Genomic DNA, 22928 nt, shown 5'->3' with positions numbered 1-22928 from the left:
GATGAATGTTGGCTGATATTTTCTCTTCCAGTGCCAGAAATGCCAATCCTCTTGTGTCTGAGGATCCTGAGTTGGCTTTTGTTGCTCTGTGGTTTTTCGGAATGGGCACAGCTGGTGGCCCAGTTGAAAAAAGTTCCGTAGTTAACCTCTCCTTGACCAATAGCTTTCTGAGAACTGACCTGCAGTGTCTCTGCTCTTTTTTCCCTCCCTGCTCGAAAAAACAGCAGTTCTAAGGATTAATCCCTACCCCCTACATCCACTAAGCCAAGAACACAACACGAACCGGGAAACGCCCGGCTTTCTTAGCCAAACGGGCCCTACCTACCAATTCTAGACCACACACAACATCTGGCCTAACACTGAGTTGTCACACTAAAGTACCCATACACATCACAGTGGCTTCCAGGCCTGGGAAGGGCAAAGGCCATCTTCTCTTAGAGGTTCTTTCCCAGCTTTTCCGGTCCTTGCACCAAACGCTGGCTCCACTTCAACGCAGAGCCCCGGTGGCCATGTCTGTGCTCTTCTCCCAAACCAAGAAAACCCACCTCTCCATCTACCACTCCTCCCAGCCTCCCCTCCCCAATCCTCCCATGGGGCACAGCCTCCAGGAAAGTGGCTTTCCAGAAGCCTCTCTCTCTTTTTTTTTTACGTGGTTCCATTGCAAGGCCCAACTGTGAGTTTTAAGGCTCCTTGGTGGTGCAGGAGCTTTAATGCTTTGAATTCCAAAGGCATGGTATGAGGACTGGCCTGGGACATGTAGCCGTATTTCAGGCTGTCATAGTAGTGGTACTTAACGGGGTTTTGGTCTGGACCTTGGGGAAATGGCCAGAAACCGTAGAGGTAAATCTGGTTGCAGAAGCGAGTCGCCAGGGTGTACATCAATAAACCGGTGGTTGGGCGCTTGATATATACTTTGTTCGTCAGCCAATACCTGGAAAGGAACAAAAAAAAAAATCACACAACAAATTGTTAACTTCTTTTGGCATGAGTTTGAGACCACTGGGGAGGGGGGGGAATGCTTCTTTACACAAAAAGCATCATCATTCCTGCCAAAAAAAAAATTGGAACAGCTTGGAGACGAAAAATCATTCGGGGCTAAAACTCAGTATCTATAAGTTCTCGGCAGACCTTGAGAATGTCAGAAGATGAAGAACAAGAAAATAACAAAGAGCAGCGATGAGTGATAACCACCCAGAGGAAGAGGTGAAGGTGAGGATGAAGGTGATGAAGGAAAGATATCTGCTGGAATTTCCAGCAGAGCTTTGGAGTAACAAGTTGCAAGCTGTCAACTTAATCTACTCACAAGTAACTGAAATGACCTAAAAGAGAGAGTTGTTTTCATTTTGAAGCTGGTAAGATTTATTCCTAAGCGAGCCAGCAGGGCATCAATGTAAGGTTTGCTACGGTTGCTATTGATTTAAAGAGAAGTCCAGCTGCCTCTTGAAAAAGCACTTTTGAGGACAACCATGACCTGGATGACTGAGAACCTCCACGGACAAAAGATGAACTTGCAAGAAACCAGAAACTGACTGGTCACCAATGGATCTAACCAGTGGTGGGTTGCTCCCGGTTCTGTCCGCTTCTATAGAACCGGTAGTAAAATCGGCGGGAGGCTCCGCCCACCAGTGCGGACATCATAAATGACAATCTGCGCATGCGCAGAAGCGAGTGTGCACACGGCCCAGTGATGAAATGTAACATTGGTTACTATTGGTTCTGTGGGCGTGGCTTGGGGGGGTGGGGTAATGTGACTGGGTGGGCGTGGCCAACTTTTTTATTTTACTTTTAAAAGCATTTTTTCTACAACATCTTCAGCCGAGGTTGTTAAAAAATTTTTAAAAGGCTTTTAAAGGCTCACACGATCCCAGCTGAGTTGCTTGATCGTCAGAGGCTTTTGTTTTCTTTTAAAAGGGTTTTTTTTTTTTTTGCTTTTAAAAGAAAAAAAAGCCTCTGATGATCAAACAACTCAGCTGGGATCGTCTGAGCCTTTTAAAAACATTTTTTCTATAATCTCTTCAGCCGAAGAGGTTGTAGAAAAAATGCTTTTAAAGGGGTCTGACGATCCCAGCTGAACTGCGCGATCATCAGAGGCTTTTTTTTTACTTTTAAAAGCATTTTTTCGGCTGAAGAAAAAATGCTTTTAAAAGTAAAAAAAAAAACAGCCTCTGATGATTGTGCGGCTCAGCTGGGCATAGGGGGTGGGCAGGGATTTTTGCTACCGGTTCTCCGAACCACTCGCCATCATCGCTACTGGATCGGGTGATCCGGTCCAAACCGGGAGCATTTCACCCCTGGCGCGGCCCCCTTGCGAACCGGTAGTAAAGGTAAGTAGAACCCGCCTCTGGATCTAACCGAGGTAGAGGGGCAGCCTTAGAGACATGGCCTCTGTTGTCCTTCAGATGGTGTGCTTCAAGATCCCAGTTGCTCAGACAGAGAGAGAGCAAAAGGCAATGAATTTTCTGTTCTATTCCAGTTTCAAGAAGGATTTTGCTGCCACCAACCACTTCCCTCTCCTCTTGGCTAAACACCTGGGCCCACAACAAAGGCTAATTAATTTTGCAAGCATGTAAGCAATGTGGCATCGACTGTGTGTGCCACCACCGTAGTGTGAGATTCCAGGCTTTAATGAGAAGGCTGGCAGAAAGGGCATCATTATTTCCTTACTGCCAACTCGTCGACTACATCATTTGGCATTGCTATTAAACATACCACTTGAAATTGACCGAGGCAGCTGGAGAAAAAAAAAACCCACATAAGCAGACATCTGTTCTTTGGTACGGGGTTTCTATGAGCTGTGACGGTTGTGCCAAGCTTTTTCCTTAGTTGGAAAAATACTATTTGCACGAAAGGGTTTATTTTGGAGAGGGTTAGTCCCTTGGATGCCAGGGGACTCGCGAAGGTCAGTTCAACCGAAATGAGCAGGATTTAAATCAGGAGTTCTCCATACGAGAAAACCACCTGCCTCTTTCTACCTACGAGCCATCACTCAATTTGCTGAAAGGAAATTTGCTTTCCAAATTCATTTCGAAGAAGAATGGAACTTTGCTGAAATTCTCCTGTATGGAGCAGGGTGCTATGGCACACTGAGTGATGGGGTGGCCAAATGGAGAATAAGGCAAGCGACCTTATAGAACTGCGCAAGAGTTTCTAACTACAGTAGTGGCCAAAATGGTGGAAACCTTTTGGGAAACGTGCATTTTCTAAAACTAGCTAATAACATCACTTTTTTTGGGGGGGGGAGGAGTACCCTAAAATTATATATCAATGGAAAGATAATTGAATCAAGAATGTAATGCAGTAACTTTTATGAAGGATTTGCTATTAAAGTAGCAGTTACGGTATAAAAAAGAAAAGCGAAACACGTAGAAAAAATGAGATATACAAAAAATATCACCATAGAAAAAACAAGATATATAAAAATAATCACCACGTCAGTTAATCCTTAGCTGGGTAACTTTTAGCATGAATTACAGCCTTACAACGTCTTCCCATGGAGTGAACCAAGCCTTTTAGTTCTGCAGCTGTTATAATGTGAAACCAAGATTGAAGGATTGCTTCTATTAACTGGGTTTTATTGCTGGGTCGCTTCTGACTAACAAGTGGTGGCTCAGCAGACTAAAAGCATTGTGATTAACATCAGATGTCTGCAATTACTGTAAGTTCGAATCCCACCAGGCTCAAGGTTGACTCAGCCTTCCATCCTTTCAAAGGTAGGTAAAATGAGGACCCAGTAAAATGAGGGCAATAAGCTGACTTTGTATAAATATACAAAAGTATGAAGGCTATTGCTTAACGCATTGTAAGCCACCCTGAGTCTCTGGAGAAGGGCAGCATATAAATCAAATTAAAAAAAAAAGTTACTTTAGTCGGCTTCGTAGATTTTCAATTGGGTTAAGGTCTGGGCTATTCCCAGGCCATTCCGGCAGTGGAAAATGATTATCTTGAAACTCCAAAAAAAAAAAGTCGTGTTATTAGCCATCAAACCTCAAAAATACATTTTTCCCAAAAGGTTTCCACAATTTTGGCCACTCCTGTAGGTCATCGGGCCCCAACCTTTGGAGCACCATGGACTGGTTCCATGGAGAGAGGTTTTTTCGTGGTTTTGTGTGTTGCCTGCATCCCACAAATGGGTCTTCACTTTTTTGTGTGGCCCGGTTGCTAGCATGCCGTAGCCTGGTGCCAGTCCATGGACCAGAGATTTGGGACCCCAGATCTAGGTAAAGAGGGCTGAAACATTCTTTAAGTCCTAGGAAACCGAATCACGTTCAGAAATGACTCCTGTAAAATGGTCCACTGGAGTGTAAGAGAGTGGGGAATGTGGCACAATCAGACATACAAGATTCTGTTATTATACAGGTAACTCTCCATTTACAGCAGTTCATTTAGTGACCGTTCGAACGGCACTGCAAAAAGTGACTTATGACTGTTTTTCACAATTGCAACCCCGTGGTTCATGGGATCAAAAAATTTGGGCTCCTGGCAACAGACTAATGTTTATGACAGCTGCAGCGTCCCGGAGGCCATCCGATCCCCTTTTGCGATTTTCTGACAAGCAAAGTTAATGGGGAAACCAGATTCGTTTAACCCAGAGGTGGGTTCTAAAATTTTTTATTACCGGTTCTGTGGGCGTGGCTTATTTTGTGGGCGTAGTTTGATGGTCATGTGACAATTCTTTAGGATTTAGCAGAGGTACTGGTCTACCAGGCTTTTAACTGCTTGCAGAGCTGTACTGGTCTACCCATTTGTTTTTGGCGGCACTGGTCTACCACCACACTGCCTTTTAACACTGATCAGCTGTAGGGTGGCCTACAGAGTTTAAATGGCAAGAGTTTAAACAGTTTTTTTCCTTCTAGCCGATCAGCTGGGACTCGGGAGGCAGCGAATAGATTGGGGCGGGGCCAAATAAAAGGTAAGAATAATGCAGGCAGGGCGGGAGGGCCCAGCTCCCGAACAAAGAGAACCAGTTCGTCATATCGTCACCGCTACCGGCTCGGCCGAACCGGGCCGAACTGGGAGGAACCCCTCACTGGTTTAACAGCTCTGTGATTAACTTTGAAATGGCGGCGATTCACTTAACAAGAAAGGTCGTACAGTGGGGCAAAACTCACAAAGGTCTCACTTAGCAACAGAAATGTCGGGCTCAGTTGTGATCGTAAATTGAGGACTACCTGTAGTTAGTCTATCTCAATAAAGTATTAGTTCTAGCTTTCCTGTCGAGTTGATTTTATGACGTGGTCTACCCAGTCAGGCTGATATGTGGATGTCCAGGGGTGGGCTGCTGGGGGTTTGCAGGGGTTTGGGAGAACCTCTAGCTAAGATTGTGTGCAGTTCGGAGAACCCCCAAATCCCACTCCTGGCCGGCCCCACCCACCCCATCCTGCCTCTCCCAGGAGTCCCCACACAGCCTGCTTTGGATGCAGGTAAGTGCAGGGCGCGCACGGAGGCATGGGGAGGATGAAAAACGGGCCTACCGGAAGTTTGGGAAGGCCGGAAATGGGCCTGTTTCCAGCCTCCAGAGGGTCTCTGGAGGGCCTCCAGAGCCTGGGGAGGCCATTTTCACCCTCCTGGAGGCTCAAGGAAAGCCTCTGGAGCAGTGGTGGGTTTCAAAAAATTTTACCACCGGTTCTGTGGGTTTGGCTTGGTGGTTGTGGCTTGCTGGGCATGGCAGGGGAAGGATACTGTAAAATCTCCATTCCCACCCCACTCCAGGGGAAGGATACTGCAAAATCCCCATTTCCTCCCGATCAGCTGGGACTTGGGAGGCAGAGAATAGATGAGGGTGGGGCCAGTCAGAATTTTTACAACCGGTTCTCCAAACTACTCAAAATTTCCACTACTGGTTCTCCAGAACTGGTCAGAACCTGCTGAAACCCACCTCTGCTCTGGAGCCTGGGGAGGGCAAAAACACCCCCTCCATGCCATGGTGCAGGAGGCTGACTAGGCCACGCCCACCATGGCCACGCCCACCCAGCAACCGGGCAGAGAACCCCTTGCTAAAATTTTCAAAGCCCACCTCTGTGGATGTCCAGTTTTTTATTGTCCAGTCCTCTCTCCAGCCAATTACAGCCTCCCTGTCTGCCCACATTTCCAATATGAAATCCCAAGGGGAAAAAAAAGGCCAGGAAGGAACTTTTCTGAGGGGCTTTTTCACATCAGGAAACTCTAAAGTGATAGGAAATGAAGATAGGAAAAATAGCACCAGGGATAGCTCCTTCTATCCCTTTAGTAAGAAACTGAGCTCAGAAACTGCACAAAGGTTATTTGAAATACATTTCCAAGCACACCAAACGTAACATTAAAAACCCAAAAGCTTTTCTTTCACAGAAAAAAAAAAGAAAGAAAGCTTCCAGAAATGGCAAGGCTTGTTTTGATCTTCATCATCAAGAAAGATTGTGGCTCTTCAATAATCAGAATTTCCGTTTATAACACACGGAACAAACATGTCCTTCAAGTCAAGCTTAAACCCTGCTAATCTCCCAGAGACACCTGTGCATTTTTCATAGCAACAGGGAGGAGGTGGTTAATCACAGCTTTCTTCTGAGAGAGTTTTCAAGTACCCGATTTAGCGTTACGCCTGAGATTTCCTGGTAGTTTCTCACCCAAATATTATCCCAGCCCAACCTTGTTTAGCTCCCTACGATCAATTCAGCTCCAAATTAGAGTAAAACATTGATTCTCCAAGACTTATAAATTGAAGAACACATTCATTAATCTCAATGCTTAAGTAACAATAATCTCTTTATCAATATTAAAATAATCAGAATTTGTCTGTCTGCCACTGTCTCTCTATTTCACTCTCTTTCCCTCATCCATCTATCTATCCTCTATCTATCTATCTATCTATCTATCTATCTATCTATCTATCTATCTATCTATCTATCTATCTATCATCTATCTACCTACCTACCTACCTACCTATCTATCTATCTAACTAACTCTATCTATCTATCTCTATCCGTCTACCTACCTACCTATCTATCTATCTATCTATCTATCTATCTATCTATCTATCTCTATCTGTCTACCTATCTATCTCTATCTATCTATCTATCTGTCTGTCTGTCTGTCTGTCTGTCTGTCTGTCTATCTACCTATCTACCTATCTATCTCTATCTATCTATCTACCTACCTACCTATCTATCACCATCTATCATCTACCTATCTATCATCTACCTACCTACCTATCTACCTCCCTCCCTACCTCCCTACCTACCTGCCTACCTATCCTCTATCTATCTATCTATCTATCTATCTATCTATCTATCTATCTATCTATCCCTACCTACCTACCTACCTACCTACGTACCTACAGTAGTGGCCAAAATTGTGGAAATCTTTTGGGAAAAGTATATTTTTGAGGGTTGATGGTTAATAACATCACTTTTTTTTGGAGTTTCAAGATACTCCTATTCCACTGCTGGAATGGCATGGGAATAGCCCACACCTTCACCCAATTGAAAAATCTATGGAGCCGACTAAAGAAACTGGTTAGTCAGAAGCGACCCAGCAATAAAATCTTGTTAATAGAAGCAATCCTTCAATCTTGGTTTCACATTATAACAGCTGCAGAACTAAAAGACTTGGTTTACTCCATGGGAAGACGTTGTAACACATTTTATGGTACTACTCCAAAAAAAAAGGGTGCTATTAGCTAGTTTTAGAAAATACACTTTTCCCAAAAGATTTCCCCAATTTTGGTCACTACTCTTATCTATCTATCTATCTATCTATCTATCTATCTATCTATCTATCTATCTATCTATCTACCTACCTACCTACCTACCTACCTACCTACCTACCTATTTATCTAATCCACCCACCCAGCCATCCTTCCAGCCATCCCACAAGGACTCACATCTTAGTGGCAGATCAATACATTTTCCATGCCCCACTGAATTTGCTTATATCAAATAATCCATAACTTGCTTTTATCTTCTGGGTCTTATTTTTCTGCTGCCTGAATACAAAGGAAAAAAATTATTCTCGCTCCACAGGAAGGACAATTCTGCAATCAGCAATTAGGGTTACTTTTTACATAGCTGCTAACCACTGCACAACCACTAGAAGACAGCAAATAGCTGGTGCCTTCTGCATCTTTAGGCTGCTGTTTAGGGGTTATGCAGATTTGTCCAGCTCCAGACATGATAGCTCTTTTAATAATTCACTCTTGGGTTTCTTTATCTCCATACTAACAATACACACAGAAACAAAGAAGGACAAAAGGATGCATATAATAAAGCTGGTCACTTCACAGCTTATTCAAGGGAGAGTCAAAGGTTTGAACTTTTTTTATATCTTGAAGCTGCGTCCTGAACCAGCTCTGATTTTGGCAGCTTCCCTCCAGTTGTTCTACCATAAAGGAATGCAGAGATGACCTTGTGATGGAGAAGCCATTAAGGGAAAAGAAACAGCAACTCAGACCAGGAAAAGGGGACAGAATGAGAAGGCAACTTAAAACAATCCCACCTTCATCATCAAAAAAGCACGACAAAGAATGTTCTTTGTGTGCCAACTCAGGAAGCTCCAACTGTCCAAGGAGCTGCTGATCCAGTTCTACAGAGGAATTATTGAGTCTGTCATCTGCACCTCTATAACTGTCTGGTTTGGCTCTGCAACCCAACAAGACAGACACAGACTTCAAAGTATAATTAGAACTGCAGAAAAGACAATGGCTCCCAACCTGCCTTCCATGGAGGACCTGTATACTGCACGAGTCAAAAAGAGGGCTGTGAAAATATTTACAGACCCCTCGCATCCTGGACATAAACTGTTTCAACTCCTACCCTCAAAACGACACTATAGAGCACTGCACACCAGAACAACTAGACACAAGGACAGTTTTTTTCCGAACGCCATCACTCTGCTAAACAAATAATTCCCTCAACACTGCCATACTAGTTACTAAGTCTGCACTACTATTAATCTTCTCATTGTTCCCACCACCCATCTCCTCCCACTTGTGACTGTATGACTGTAATTTTGTTACTTGTATCATTTGCCTCCTACGACTATCATTAAGTATTGTACCTTATGATTCCTGATGAACGTATCTTTTCTTTTATGTACACCGAGAGCCTATGCACCAAAGACAAATTCCTTGTGTGTCCAATCACACTTGGCCAATAAAAAATTCTATTCTATTCTATTCCTTAATTCTGCTTGGTATAAGGTGGAGTAGAGAGGAAATCCTAGAGCAGTGTTGGCAAACCTTTTTGGCACCAAGTGCCAAAACGAGCACATGCACGCGCGAACGTGCGGGCGCGTGCCGGGAAACCGAAAAAGCAGCTGACCAGTGCAATATGTGCACCGGGAGGCTGCTTTACTAGTTTCCGGCACACATGCGCACATGAAGACCAGCTGGCTGGCGCGCCAGAACCTGGAAGAGCAATGGATGATGGCTCACATGCCCGAAGAGATGGTTCTGCTTGCCATTTCCAGCATGTGTGCCATAGGTTCGCCATCACGGTCCTAGAGATTTACAAGATTTTGCTATTCTATTCTACATCATCCAAAAAAGTAATACAGGTAGTTCTCGGCTTACAACAATTTGTTTAGTGACCGTTCAAAGATATAAGTACAATTACACTTACACGCCCATGGTCACATGATCAAAATTTGGAAGCTTGGCAACTGGCTCATATTTATGACGGTTGCAGCATCCTAGGATCCCCCTTTTGTGACCTTCTGATAAGTCAAGTCAGTGCGGAAGCCAGATTCACTTAACAACTGTGTTCCTAACCAAATGATCGCAGTGATTCACTTAACAACGGGGGCAAGAACAGGGGCAAAATGGGGCAAAACTCACTGAACAATGGTTTTGCTTTGCATCAAAAAGTTTGGGACTCAATTGTGGTCATAAGTAGAGGACTACCTGTAGTCCTAGAATCCTTTTGGTATCTCTTTCCTGACCTGGTCTTCCCTGAGGGTCTAACATCAATTCCGAAAGCCTATCAGTTGTACCAAATGGAATCAAGGTGATTGTCAGAACTTCCATCCAGAGCTTCAGCTTTGCTTTGCGAGATATCAGCCTGCCATAAAATATGGGGGGGGGGATGACGACGACGGAGCTGTTGGAAGGGAGGAACAGAAACCACTCATTGTGACTTCCAGAGACATCAGCTCACTGTCCCAAGGCCAGAAGCCTAGGAATGGAATGTAATGGCTTACCGTTTCGCCTGCCACCGCAGAGACTGTTACCAAAACAAATCTTTTGAATGTAACTATACAATAGGGAGATAACAATGGGGAGGAATGGAAAAGGGGAAGTTAACTGGGGAATCTTCATGCACAAACCTTTCGTTCTGGCTTTGCTATCCTGTAAACCTTTGGCTCTTGGTAAAAGTATATCTTTCTTTTCTCACCAAATGGAGTCGAGGGTCTTTCTTTCCCAAGGATCCAAGCTGTGGCAGGTATGACAGTGATATTATTCTGAGCTACTTTCTCACACTTTCCCCTGCTCCTGGACTCAATTCTCGCTTTACCCTCCCTTAATGGTTCAGTGCACAAATAGAAAGGCAGAAGTCCCTAGACTAGAGGCACTCCATCGCTTCCTACATCTCCTCTACTTTGTCTCAACTGAGATGATGGAACCGTCCCGAATTTGAAATGTTGGATTCATCCTCCACTCCAAGCTAACTTCCCCTCCTGTTTTGCTTCACCCTCTGTAGCCCGAGAGCTGCTCACCCTCGTACAGCATGCAGCAGTCGCAGAGATGGGTAGGCGGTGCGGACGTTAATGCGATGCTTGAGGATGAGTTCGTTGACCCACTCTACCCGTTCCTTGCCCCCTTTGGCCATGAATGCCGGGATCCAAAGGATGCTGCCATTGAGGCTATGAAGGCGTTGAAGCAGCTTCTCCCGCCAAGTGTCATTCACCAGGTCCTCAAAGGCACGCTGGATGACAGAAGGATTCATGGTGACCAGATCAGTCTTCGTTCCAACGTCATGGATATATTCCTGCACCGGGGCTAAGTTGCATCTGGAAATGGAGATTATTAGAATACAGGCTCAGGTTTCCCTTTAAGTTAAAAAATTTGAAAGAATAAAGTTAATATAAACGGTAATAGTTTATAAAGATCATTAAGGGCAAACAGAAATACACAGTATATTACTTCCCCAGCAAGGAAGAAAAAGCAGAAATGGTTAAATATTAAATATATTTAATTATATATTTTTTTAATATTTGGAAGTCACATCTGGATTTTGTGCTTGTGATTAAAAAGAAAAAAACTTTGACTTTGGTTTGGCCGATTAGATAAATTTGTTATCATAGAAATGGCTAATGTATACTAATGTGTAAAAGTTAAAAAATGGAGGCTGTAATGTTATCTTCTACTGTGCTAAAAAGAGTCGGAAGTCAATGCTTTTTGCTTTTTTCCCTTGTACCCCACATTTTATTCCCCCCCTCTTTTTCCTTCTCCTAATTTTCTATTTTTAGTTTCCTTTATATTTTATACTTGGATAAAACAATAAAATAGCAGGAGCAATAGCACTTAGACCAGTGGTGAAATCCAATTTTTTTTACTACCGGTTCTATGGGCATGGCTTGGTGGGTATGGTGTGGCTTGGTGGGCGTGGCCTGGTGGGCATGGCAGGGGAAGGATACTGCAAAATCTGCTAGCAGTCTAGCTAGGTGGTGCATTAATACGAGAGAATGAGGGAAGGAGGGAAGGAGAGAAAGAGGGAAGGAGAGAAGGAGGGTATCAGCACTTCAAGCTGCATTTACTCTAGTGCTGACATAAGAAGGAGAAGCGGAGGCGTCTGGAAAGGGACGTTTGACTTTTCACCTACTTATTTTCCCTGGAGATAATATCCCCTAGGAGATGGGATGGGAAGGGGGAAATTCCTTTGAGCTGGAGCAGTAGATTAGGGGTAGAGTGACTTGGAAGATGGCCAATGAGTGCGGAAGGAGTGGGGAATGGAAAGGGAGGGTTTTGGGTCTGGAAGTCAGTGTTGGCTGTGATGGAGTCGGAATTAGAATGTCGTGCTTAATAAATGGAAGTTTTTCATCAAAGACTTTGTTTGAAATGCAATTTATTTGAAACGACCTCAAAACTTGACAGAGGGAGAGAAAGAAGTTTTCCTAAAAGATAGCCTGCTTTTTTGCAGCCCAAGATCTCTCTTACCCTGCCTGAAGCCCAGAAATCCCCTTGCCCTTTCCATGAGGGGTTACCTTATCACAAAGCTGTGGGTGTCAATTTCCTTGCCGCAGCCGCTGTTCAGCAGGATGCCGGAATTCCCCACGATGGCACAGGTCTGATAGTGCTTGCCCTTCAGTGGGGATGTCCTCGGCAAGAGGGCATAGAGGTTTTGGGAAACATTCATGGTGCTGTCTCTGTCAAACACGTAGTGGATGATGTCGCCTGGTTTCAGAGTTCCCTTCAGCACCGAGATGTCTTTCTCGGCATCCAAAAACTTCAGGATGTGTTTTCTTTTAGAAGAAGAGGAAGATAAGAACACAGAAAGAGCCATTAGGCTTCAGAAATACTGCCTAGCCCTCCCTCCCTCCCTCCCTATCCTTCCTTCCTTCCTTCCTTCCTTCCTTCCTTCCTTCCTTCCTTCCTCCCTCCCTCTCTTCCTTCCTTCCTTCCCTCCCTTCATTTCTTTCCTTTCCTCTCTCCCTCCCTCCCACTCTTCTTTCCTTCCTTCCCTCCATTTCTCTCCTTCCCTCTCCTTCCCTCCCTCCCTCCTCCTCTCCTTCCTTCCTCCCTTCCTCCCTCCCTCCTTCCTTCTTTCCTTCTTTCCTTCCTTCCTTTTCTTTCTTCCTTCCCTCCCCTTCCCTCCCTCCCTTCCCTTCCCTCCCTTCCCTCCCTTCCTCTCCTTCCCTCCTTCCTTCCTTTCTCCCCCTTCCCTTCCCTTCTCTCCCTCTCCCTCTCCTTCCTTCCATCCTCCCTCCCTCCCTCCCTCCATCTACCCAACCACTGTAGTGGCAATGTGGAGGACAACTGTTATTTCAAATTGTCCTCAATGTGGAGGACAATTGTTATTTAGCGACATATTTGGATTTCTCCTTGATATTAAAAAAAGAAAGAAAGAAATCCTACAAATTTAGAGCTGATTCTGAGCCAGCCGGCTTGGTTATTTTCATTCTTGTTTACTGAATTGGGAAAGGGAAGGATCTTAACATAGCTTCAAAGCTTCTCTTGTTGCGAAAGTCCCAAGACATTCAATACCCAGCCCAGAGTCATGGGCCACCCAATCAAGGGCAGGTCTAACCAGTGGTGGGTTGCCCCTGGTTCAGACCGGTTCTATAGAACCGGTAGTAAAACCAGAGGGAGGCTCCGCCCACTGACTCCGATGTCATCAGAACGCTTCTGCGCGAAATGGCGAAAATCTCAGCGTACTTGAAGGACTATACACAAGAAAGATACGTATCGGAATGGAGAAGATGGATTGATTATATTCAAAATAAGTATCAGACAAGAAAATATCAAATAGCTTATGAATGAACGTTAAGTATTAGAAGTGTTATGTTATCTATAGTGGAGTTAAGGTTTCAGGGGGGGAGTTAGTAGTCTGAGGATAAGTAGGTTAATCTAGTTTATGATTGTTAAATGAAATACCTTGTATTTTGCTCTGGGAAGTCTGGGGGGGAGGGTGGGATGAGGGGAGGGAAAGGGTGGGGGGAACATGGGGGGGAAGAAAATTCTTGTTTTTTTTGTAAAACTTTTCAATAAAAAAAAAAAGAACGCTTCTGCGCATGCCCAGAAGAGCGTGCACGCGCACTTACTTTGCTTACACACACGTGCGGCTCCATTGCAAACCGGTAGTAAAGGTAAGTAGAACTCATCCCTGGGTCTAACAGTCTCCTGACCACAGCAGGGCCATGAAGTCACAGTGCCAGGTTTGGATTAAAAACTACACTGTTGTTTTGTTGTTTGTCAGGAACTTCTACATACAACCTAGTATTGGATTCTGTAGAAACTGGCCATCTTGAAGTACCTCTGCTGTCATTATCAAGGAGCTCCTAACAGCTTATAGGAGCTCTTGCTTGGTATTTATGTTTTTAATCCTAGGCTTTTAAATATGTTTGCTTAGTTGATAATAAAGCTTAAAATCCCTTTATCCACTTGTTCATTGTCTCTGGATCTGAAATAACCAGTTGCTCAGTCAACTAATCACTGCTTTGACCCTAAGCAAAACAACTACCTATCTTTTCACACATCTCTCTCTCTCTTTCCTTCTTTCCTTCACTTTGCACCCAGTCTTGGCTTTTGATGTTATGTCCCACCTCCCTTCTTCTTCAACAGCTTTGAAAATTTGCCAAATGTTTTTGGGGTGGCTGCAGGGGTGGGATTCAGCCAGTTCGTACTGGTTCGCCGAACCGGTTTTTGCAAGGATTGGCTGACCCTGCCCACCCTGCCCTGCCCCTCCCATGAGTCTCCACGCAGCCCATTTTGGATGCCAAGTAAGTGGAGGGCCTGTGCGGAAGCTCTGGGAGGGTGAAAAACAGGCCTACTGGAAGTTCCGGAAGTCTGGAAATGGGCCTGTTTCTGGCCTCTGGAGGGCCTCCAGAGGCCCTCCAGAGGCCAGGGGGAAGCTATTGTCGCCCTCCCAGAGGCTCAAGGAAAGCCTCTGGAGCTTGGGGAAGGCAAAAAACAGGCCTACTGGAAGTACCGGAAGTTCAAAAATGGGCCTGTTTCTGGCCTCCAGAGGGCCTCCGGAACCCAGGGGACGCCATTTTTGCCCTCCCAGAGGCTCGAGGAAAGCTTCCAAAGTCTGGGGAGGATGAAAAACAGGCCTACCGGAAGTACCAGAAGTCCAAAAATGGACCTGTTTCCAGCCTCCGGAGCCCAGGGGAGGCCATTTTCGCTCTCCTAGAGGCTCAGGGAAAGCCTCCGGAGTCTGGGGAGGGCAAAAAGCACACACACACACACACACACACACACACACACACACACACACACACACACGTGGTGCAGGAGGCCGAGTAGGCCATGCCCAGAATGGCCGCACCCACCCAACAATCGGGCAGAGAATCAGTTGCTAAAATTTCTGAATCCCACCCCTGGATGGCTAGGAAATCCTATCTTGCAAATGGTTACAGGAAGTTTGAAATTACAATTGCTCCTGTCACAACAAGGAGAAGCATGATACTAATATTGATTTATGTAACCTTATCGCAGATAGGAGCCAAATCAGATCCAAGATTAGTAAGGAAAATTGAGGGAGGGAGAGGATCAATAAAAAAAAAAGGCAAAAAGAAAACTCATAAGTTGAAAGCTAGGCCTCCATTCCTGATCCACTATACGGATGTGTATTCATCAGGCATTCAGCTCGACTCAGAGGCCATTTGAGTAATACTAATACTTCTTGGCATGCATAATCTATCTGCACTTCATGCAAAAATCATTTCCCCAGCTCTGTCAACAGGTTTTTCAGCCTGGAGCTATCCGATTCTTTGAGGGATTCCAACTTATGCAAACAGAACTGTACAATGGAACAAAAGAAGAAAGTAATCCATTGGTGCTTGCAAATGCTTTCTTTTTTATATATTCCATGATAGGAAGGGGTTTTTTTTTCCCAGGCCCGTCCTGAAATATAAGTACTGTGCTGCTTCTTCTGTTTTTGAAAGCAGAAGGAAGATTGAGCCATCTTTCCTCAGGGTTTTTCTGGAAATGGGAGCCTTAAGATATCTGCCGTAGGGATAGGAGGTGGAGCAGGGGTGAAATGCTCCCAGTTCGGACAGGATCACTCAATCCAGTAGCAATGGAGGCGGGTGGTTTGGAGAACTGGTAGCAAAAATCCCTGCCCACCCCACCACCCCCATGCCCAGCTGAGCCATACGATCATCAGAGGCTTTTTTTTTCTTTTAAATGCCTCTGACGATCCAAGCTGAGTTGCCTGATCGGCAGAGGCATTTAAAAGAAAAAAAGCCATCGTCAGAGCCTTTTGAAAGCATTTTTTTACAACCCTTTCGCCGAAGAGGTTGTAGAAAAAATGGTTTTAAAAGTAAAAAAAAAAAATTGCCCATGCCCACCCAGTCACATTACCCCACCACCACCAAGTCACGCCCACAGAACTGGTAGTAAGAAATTTTAGATTTCATCACTGAGGTGGAGGTCCCAAAAAATCAAGATGGCAGCCACGGTCAGGCACCAGGTTGGGGCTTAGAAACTGGGTTCTTTGCTTTTTAAAAACAACAGTATAATATACAGGTAATCCTTCACTTGCAACCACAACTGAGCCCAAAATTTCTGTTGCTAAGTGAAACATCTCTTAAGTGCGTTTTGGCCCATTTTGTGACCTTTCCTGCCACAGTGGTTAAATGAATCCCTGTAGTTGTTAAGTTAGTTACACGGCTGTTAAGTGAGTCTGGCTTCCCCGTTGACTTTGCATATCAGAAAGATATGGGACCTATTTTATCAATGGCTAGATAAAAATATATGGAAATGAAATATGGTAGAGATCTTTATAATACAAGAATTATGTAAAAACATAACATAAAGATGTATTGTTATTGGATCGATTTAGGATGATGAAATGAATGTTATAATATAAATCAACTCAAATCTTAGAATATTTTGTATAAAATGAAGGAAGAAATAGCCATAGTCAAATAAATGATTAATGAGGACAATAATACGTAGATATATATTAGATCGATAATATGAGAATTTAGGTAAACTGTAAGTTATGAATATGGCGAAGATGCACAAAAGACTTGTAACCAACCGACACAGTTTGTTTGTAATTGAAGATGGTTTTATATTTTTATGTATGTTTGTTTAAAAAAAAATTAAAAAAAAAGAAAGTAGCAAAAGGGGATTGCATGATCCCGGCAACCGTCATAAGTATGAGCCAGTTGCCAAGCTTCTGAAATTTGATGACATGACCATGGGGATGCGGAAATGGTTGTAAGTGTGAAAAACCATCATAAGTCTCTTTTTTCAGGGTCATCAAACAAATAGTTGTAAGTAACTATTGGTTACTGTGCTGGTTTTTCCCTTGAGCTTTTCAAACGATTTTATTCTGCGTGTCTTTAAAATCATTTGTGTTAAGGAAGCTGCCTAGGGAGCCATTCGTCAAAGAAGGGGATTAGAAACCCATCTATCATTTGGAAGGCCCAGACTCACCCCATGAACTGACCTCCTGGTTGTTCCACTCCTTGTCCACCCCATAATTAGTATCCACCTTGGCCTTCATCTGTCCTTTGTCAACATTTGTCCCTGTGGGCCATTCTCCATACCTGATGGTCAGTGACAGCGTCTCATTGTGCATCCACTGGGATTGAACTGTCTTGTCATGGTGCTTAATGTTGTCGGTACTTTGCTCAGCAACAGCTGGAGATGAAGACCCATTGACTGTCCCTTCCGTTCTGGAGAGAAAAAGGAGAACAAAGAAGAATGAAAGAGACAGACAGACAGACAGACAGACAGACAGACAGACAGAGATGATAGATAGACAGACAGACAATGAGTAGATTATAAAAAGAGAGAGAGAGAGAAATAATGATAGATATGTAGATAGATGAATATATTGTGCATGTGTGTGTGTGTGTATATATATGTAGATAGAGATGATAGATAGATAGATAGATAGATAGATAGATAGATAGATAGATAGATAGATAGATAGATAGATAATGAATAGATTATAGAAAGAGAGAGAGAAATAGATGATAGAGAGATGATAGATATGTGGATGGATGAATAGATTGTGTGTGTGTATATATGGATATGGATATGGATATGGATATGGATATGGATATGGATATGGATATGGATAGATAGATAGATAGATAGATAGATAGATAGATAGATAGATGATAGACAGATAGATACACAGAGAGACAGAGACAGAGAAGTGGGGGGATTTATTAATAGTATTCCCAATATCCTTCTGATTGCTCGCCTATGCCAGCCAGCCTGCAATCCCCGAGAAAGTGAGCTCGTTGAAGCGATCAGTTAGAATGGCTGGGTTTCCCCATTCCTGTTTCTCTTCTGATGACAGTCAAACAAACACCTTCCTGATGGGTTTTGCTGGAGTCATTTGGGAGGGGTGATTCTATCAATTTTGGTTCCTCTCTATTTTTCCATTTTTGGAACCAATCCATTTAGGTTTTCTCTGTTTCTCACCTCTGTGTCTTATTTCCTTTATCGCATGGATTTTTTTTTAAAACAAAACAAAACAAAACGTGCTATAATTTGCTTGCAGTTTGGTAAGCGTTTTCTTGAAGAGGTTTATTTCGTTTGCAAATTAATGTACACCGTGTGTGCAAGCAGTTTTCCTTCAGGCAATTCGGAAATGTTGTTTTCACAGATGCATGCAGAAGCCCGAGTTTATCATTTTATAAGAGTAAAAAACAAAACAAAAAAAAAAAACCCAAATCAGCACATTTAAATTGGTAACTTTGGGTTTATTGGTCAGTTTGAAAGTGCGGAATTAAATTCAAGCTTTGCATAGTCCTTCTCGGACTTTGCTTCCTATAATATGCCACATATTCCCGGGGTTTCTTCACCCATTCACTTCTTTGGTTGAACATGCCAAAGCAATGGATCCTATGTATTGGATGATGCCCGTCTTCCTCAACCTGACGTCTTGCGTATTTGCAACTTTGGCCCATGTTGTTCTTCACAGGAGTTGCAATCCTAACAAATCTGGGAAGCAACAGGCTAAGGAAAGGTTGCCCAATGCAAACAAACCAAGAGATTTAAGCAATCATGCATAGAGCACATCTGGGACATGAATCCCTTCCACATAAGCCAGGGGTGTCAAACTCAAGGCCTGGGGACCGGATCTGGCTGGTAAGTGCTTAGATCTGGCCTGCGGGACCAGCAAAAGACCGGGCCCTGGTGCCTCTGCCAGCAAAAATGCGGGCGGCCCTCCTGAGCTCCACTTTTGCTGGCAGAGGGTTGCTGGAGGTCGTCGCAGCCGAAAATGGAGCTCGGGAGCCCATTTTCACTGGCAAAGTGCTCAGGCCACCACAGGAGCCCCCAACATGAGTGACATTGAGTTGGCCACACCCACCATGGCTCCCACACAGTCAAACTGGACCCTGTTGCGGCCCTCAATGAAATCAAGTTTGACACCCCTGACATAAGCAGTTCTTTATTTCCCACGTTGTCTGAATTCCATTTAAAATGCCTCTGAGGATGATCCAGGCTGATCTGACTATCTGGACCTCAGGATGCTGTAAATATGAATCTCTTGACCTATCTGTGAGTGAAGAATTTAGGAAGGACCATCAGCCACCAACCCTTGCTAGCAGGGGTGAAATGCTCTGAAGTCTGCTACCGGTTTGCTTCCGTACTGGTTTGCTTCGCGCGCACATGCATGGTGCGCACCAAGCGCATGCTTCATGCGCATTCGCACTGCAGGCGCTATCACGCAGTGCTGAAAAAGGAGGATTAAGAAACCTTTTCTGAGTCTGCAAAGGTAAGTAGGACAGCGGGGGGGGGGAAAACAGCTGTGCCGCACGATTTAGATTCGCTAGAAAGCAGGATTTTCTGCTTTCTAGCAAATATAAATTGAGTGGCACAGCTGATTGTCGGAAATACCGGTTTGCCCGAACCGGTAGCATTTTTTTTACTACAGGTTCAGGCGAACCGGTCCGAGCCAGTAGCATTTCATTAGTCTTCCACATAAGATTAGTGAGTTTAGAGAACTGTCCACCAACCAGTGCTGATTTGTTGACCAGTAACCGAGTACCATTTTTTTAAGTCAATGACTCAACACATGACTTTCCCCTTTCCCCCCCCTTTCTTTTCATTTCGATAAAAGGGAACATATAGCTAACACATTGCTGTGTTTATGAGATTGCCACAATACCAACCTGCAAGACTAAATTGCCTTCAAAACTTCCCACATATGTTGGTAACCTAAATAAAGGGCTTCTTTGAAGCTGAAATCTGAAGACATAAGGCAAGGTATAAATGTTGCTGTTTGTTCTCGTTGTGGAGAACAACTTGCCTGAACCCAGTCAGATGCTAAATTGAAGGGGGCAGAGTTCACATCGGTCATCACACACAGATGTAGAAAGCTTTCCTTTTTTTTGCCCTGTATATGTATACATTCGAACTAGACTGTGATGTTTCTCTGTGTCATATATGTGTGTGTATGTGGGTATATACATAATGGCTATCTTTTGAGAGCTGAATGCAAGGAAATTTCACTTTAATGTATACTGATTAGAGTACATTTAAAGTGACAATAAAATTTCTATTCTATTCTATTCTATTCTATTCTATTCTATTCTATTCTATTCTATTCTATTCTATTCTATCCTACCCTACCCTACCCTACTCTACCCTATCCTTTCCTATTCTCCATTCATTCTACTGTACTGTACTGTACTGTACTGTACTGTACTGTACTGTACTCTACTCTACTCTACTCTACCCTACCCTACCCTACTCTCTACTCTCTACTGTCTATTCACTCCACTCCAGTCCAGTCCAGTCCAGTCCAGTCCAGTCCAGTCCAGTCCAGTCTAGTCTATTCTTCAGAAAGGGCAGAGATGCATTTGGATCCAGGAAAGATCCAGCTGTTTATTTGCCTTCAACACTCCCAACCAGTTAATGGCTGGATTCAACATGCTATCCATGGTTTGCTAAAACCATTGTGGCTTAGTATGTCAGCAAATTGTCACTTATTCATAAACCATAATTAACTGAACATGGCCTGAAGGGATATACTGTATAGTCTCTTTGCGGGAAAATACCCAGAAACATGGGGGGTGGAGAGGTGGAAAGCAGATCTAGAGAGTAAGTGAATAGAGCATCTCCCCCAGACAGACTGAAAAAGAGAAAACGACACAACGAAGGAGATTAAGAGCACCTTTGAGCAGAAAACAAAAGGAACACACCATCTATTTTACGAACCTATTAGATCTGCTGTGTAAACTGCTCACTGCTGATCGGACTGCACCTCGGCCCCCAGAATTCCTGCAAAACAAAAGAAATGTATTATTTATCAACTGCTCACAGCGATTCCTTTTGCACCGCGGAGCAGAGAAAACACTCACAGAGTTCATCGTCTAGAGATAAGATGCTTAGATACGCTCTTGTGTTCAGAGACTGTTCCTTTTTTTCTCCCGTCCTTCACAGTGCCAATGAAACATCTTCTAACCAAGACGAAAAGCAAGCAGGTTGATGAGAAATGATTCAATCCAGGTCAATCCTTTGTTGGAATTGATTGAGAGTGTTGGCCAAAGAACTCTTATTCGGCAGCAACTTCAATGGTGGGTTTCAAAAATTTTTACTACCGGTTTTGTGGGTGTGGCTTGGGGGGGGGGGGGGCGTGGCATGGCTTGGTGGGTGTGGCTTGGTGGGCGTGGCAGGGGAAAGATACTGTAAGATCTCCCTTTCCTCCCAATCAGCTGGGACTTGGGAGGCAGAGAATAGATGGGGGCAGGGCCAGTCAGAATTTTTACTACCGGTTCTCCGAACTACTTAAAATTTCCGCTACCGGTTCTCCAGAACTGGTCAGAAGCTGCTGAAACCCACCTCTGAGGAGCTTCCAATGAAATCAATAGGAGCAAAACCAATGAGAGCAGCAAAGCCAGCAGGATGATTTTGCCACTTCTGGTTTAGCTTTTCCTTGCATCTTCTACTCACAATTTCCAGCGGAATCCAGCGTTTCCCAGAAGCAGAACTGGCCCTCTGGGAACTGAAGCCCAACATCTCTACAGAGTGAAAGATGGTTATATGCAGGGGTGAAATCCAGCAGGTTCTGGAGAACCGGTAGCGGAAATTTTGAGTAGTTCGGAGAACCGGCAAATACCACCTCTAGCTGGCCCCAGAGTGGGGTGGGAATGGAGATTTTGCAATATCCTTCCCCTAGGAGTGGAGAGGGAAGGGGGATTTTGCAGTAACCTTCCCCTGGAGTGGAGAGGGAATGGAGATTTTGCAGTATCCTTCCCCTGCCACGCCCACCAAGCCATGCCCACAGAACCTGTAGTAAAAAAAAAATTGGATTCCACCACTGGTTACATGGTCTCCTTTTCAGGAAATTCACAACTGCAAAATCAACCTTGGATGATCTAGAAAGCTCACCATTATCATGGAAACAGAATCTTTCTTATTAGGACTTATGGATAGTCAATAAGAAAAGACTCATGGGTGGTAGGTTTTATATATGGCAACACACACAGACACACATAGAAGTCCATATAATTGGGGAAGGGGAGGGAAACAGCTGCTTTTGTATTACTGAGAGGGTGTGACTGACCAAGATCAAGATACCATTTAGCACTAGCACTTAAGACTTATATACAGCTTCACAGTGCTTTACTGGCCTCTCTAAGCGTTTTACAGAGTCAGCCTATTTTCCCCAACAATCTGGGTCCTCATTTTACCCACCTCGGAAGGATGGAAAGCTGAGTCCACCTTGAGCCTGGTGAGATTCGAACTGTCAAATTGCAGGCAGCCGGCAGTCAGCAGAAGTAGGTTGCAGTACCGCACTCTAACCACTGTGCCACCACGGCTCTTAGTATGGTTTAGGAAAGACCAAAACTCAGGTATTCTCATCCCTAACCCAGTGCCTTAACCACTACAACAAACAAGTTCTCTTGTTGCATGATACAAGCTATCTAACATCCACTGAAAATTATTTGAGTTCTTAGCCAACAACATGGCATATTCATCTGCCCACCCAAAACATTTCTAACATCACCGCAAGCGTTCCTCCAAGAATTCTCCATAAATACATGAAGCAACCAAGGGGACATGACCAGGGCTTGTTTTATTCTTTGCTCACTATTAAGACTTGCACACATTTGCACGGTTCTCAAAAATCTGCTGAAGGGCAACTATATGGGCTGCATCACACAGAGAGAGAGAGAGAAGGGAGAGAGGGGGAGGGGGAGAGAGGGAGGGAGGGGGAGAGAGAGAGGAGAGGGAGGGGGAGAGAGAGGGGAGAGAGGGAGGGAGAAAGAGGAGGGAGAGAGAAGGAGGGAAGGAGGGGGAGAGAGAGGAGAGAGAGGGAGGG

General features: G+C 44.2%; 1 protein-coding gene across 2 annotated transcripts in view; it reads right to left on the bottom strand.

Annotated features, from left to right (window-relative positions):
* Positions 1–645: 645 nt before the first annotated feature.
* The window catches only part of ST8SIA2 (ST8 alpha-N-acetyl-neuraminide alpha-2,8-sialyltransferase 2), a 45861-nt gene continuing 23578 nt past the window's right edge, over positions 646–22928 (bottom strand). The window contains exons 2-6 of one of the 2 annotated variants that reach the window (XM_070953593.1): positions 20822–20884; positions 17188–17316; positions 12172–12429; positions 10684–10977; positions 646–931 (exon numbers count right to left, since the gene is read on the bottom strand). In XM_070953593.1, coding sequence (XP_070809694.1) covers positions 646–931; positions 10684–10977; positions 12172–12429; positions 17188–17316; positions 20822–20884 — 1030 coding nt within the window. The remainder of the gene's footprint in view (positions 932–10683; positions 10978–12171; positions 12430–17187; positions 17317–20821; positions 20885–22928) is intronic. The other variant, XM_070953594.1, reaches the window with a different exon arrangement.

Source organism: Pituophis catenifer, unplaced genomic scaffold, assembly GCF_029215685.1.
Source record: "Pituophis catenifer annectens isolate HBS135680 unplaced genomic scaffold, rPitCat1.0.hap2 SCAF_14, whole genome shotgun sequence".
In the NCBI taxonomy this organism is placed as follows: Eukaryota; Metazoa; Chordata; class Lepidosauria; order Squamata; family Colubridae; genus Pituophis; species Pituophis catenifer.
This window is presented reverse-complemented; position numbering and strand designations above follow the sequence as displayed.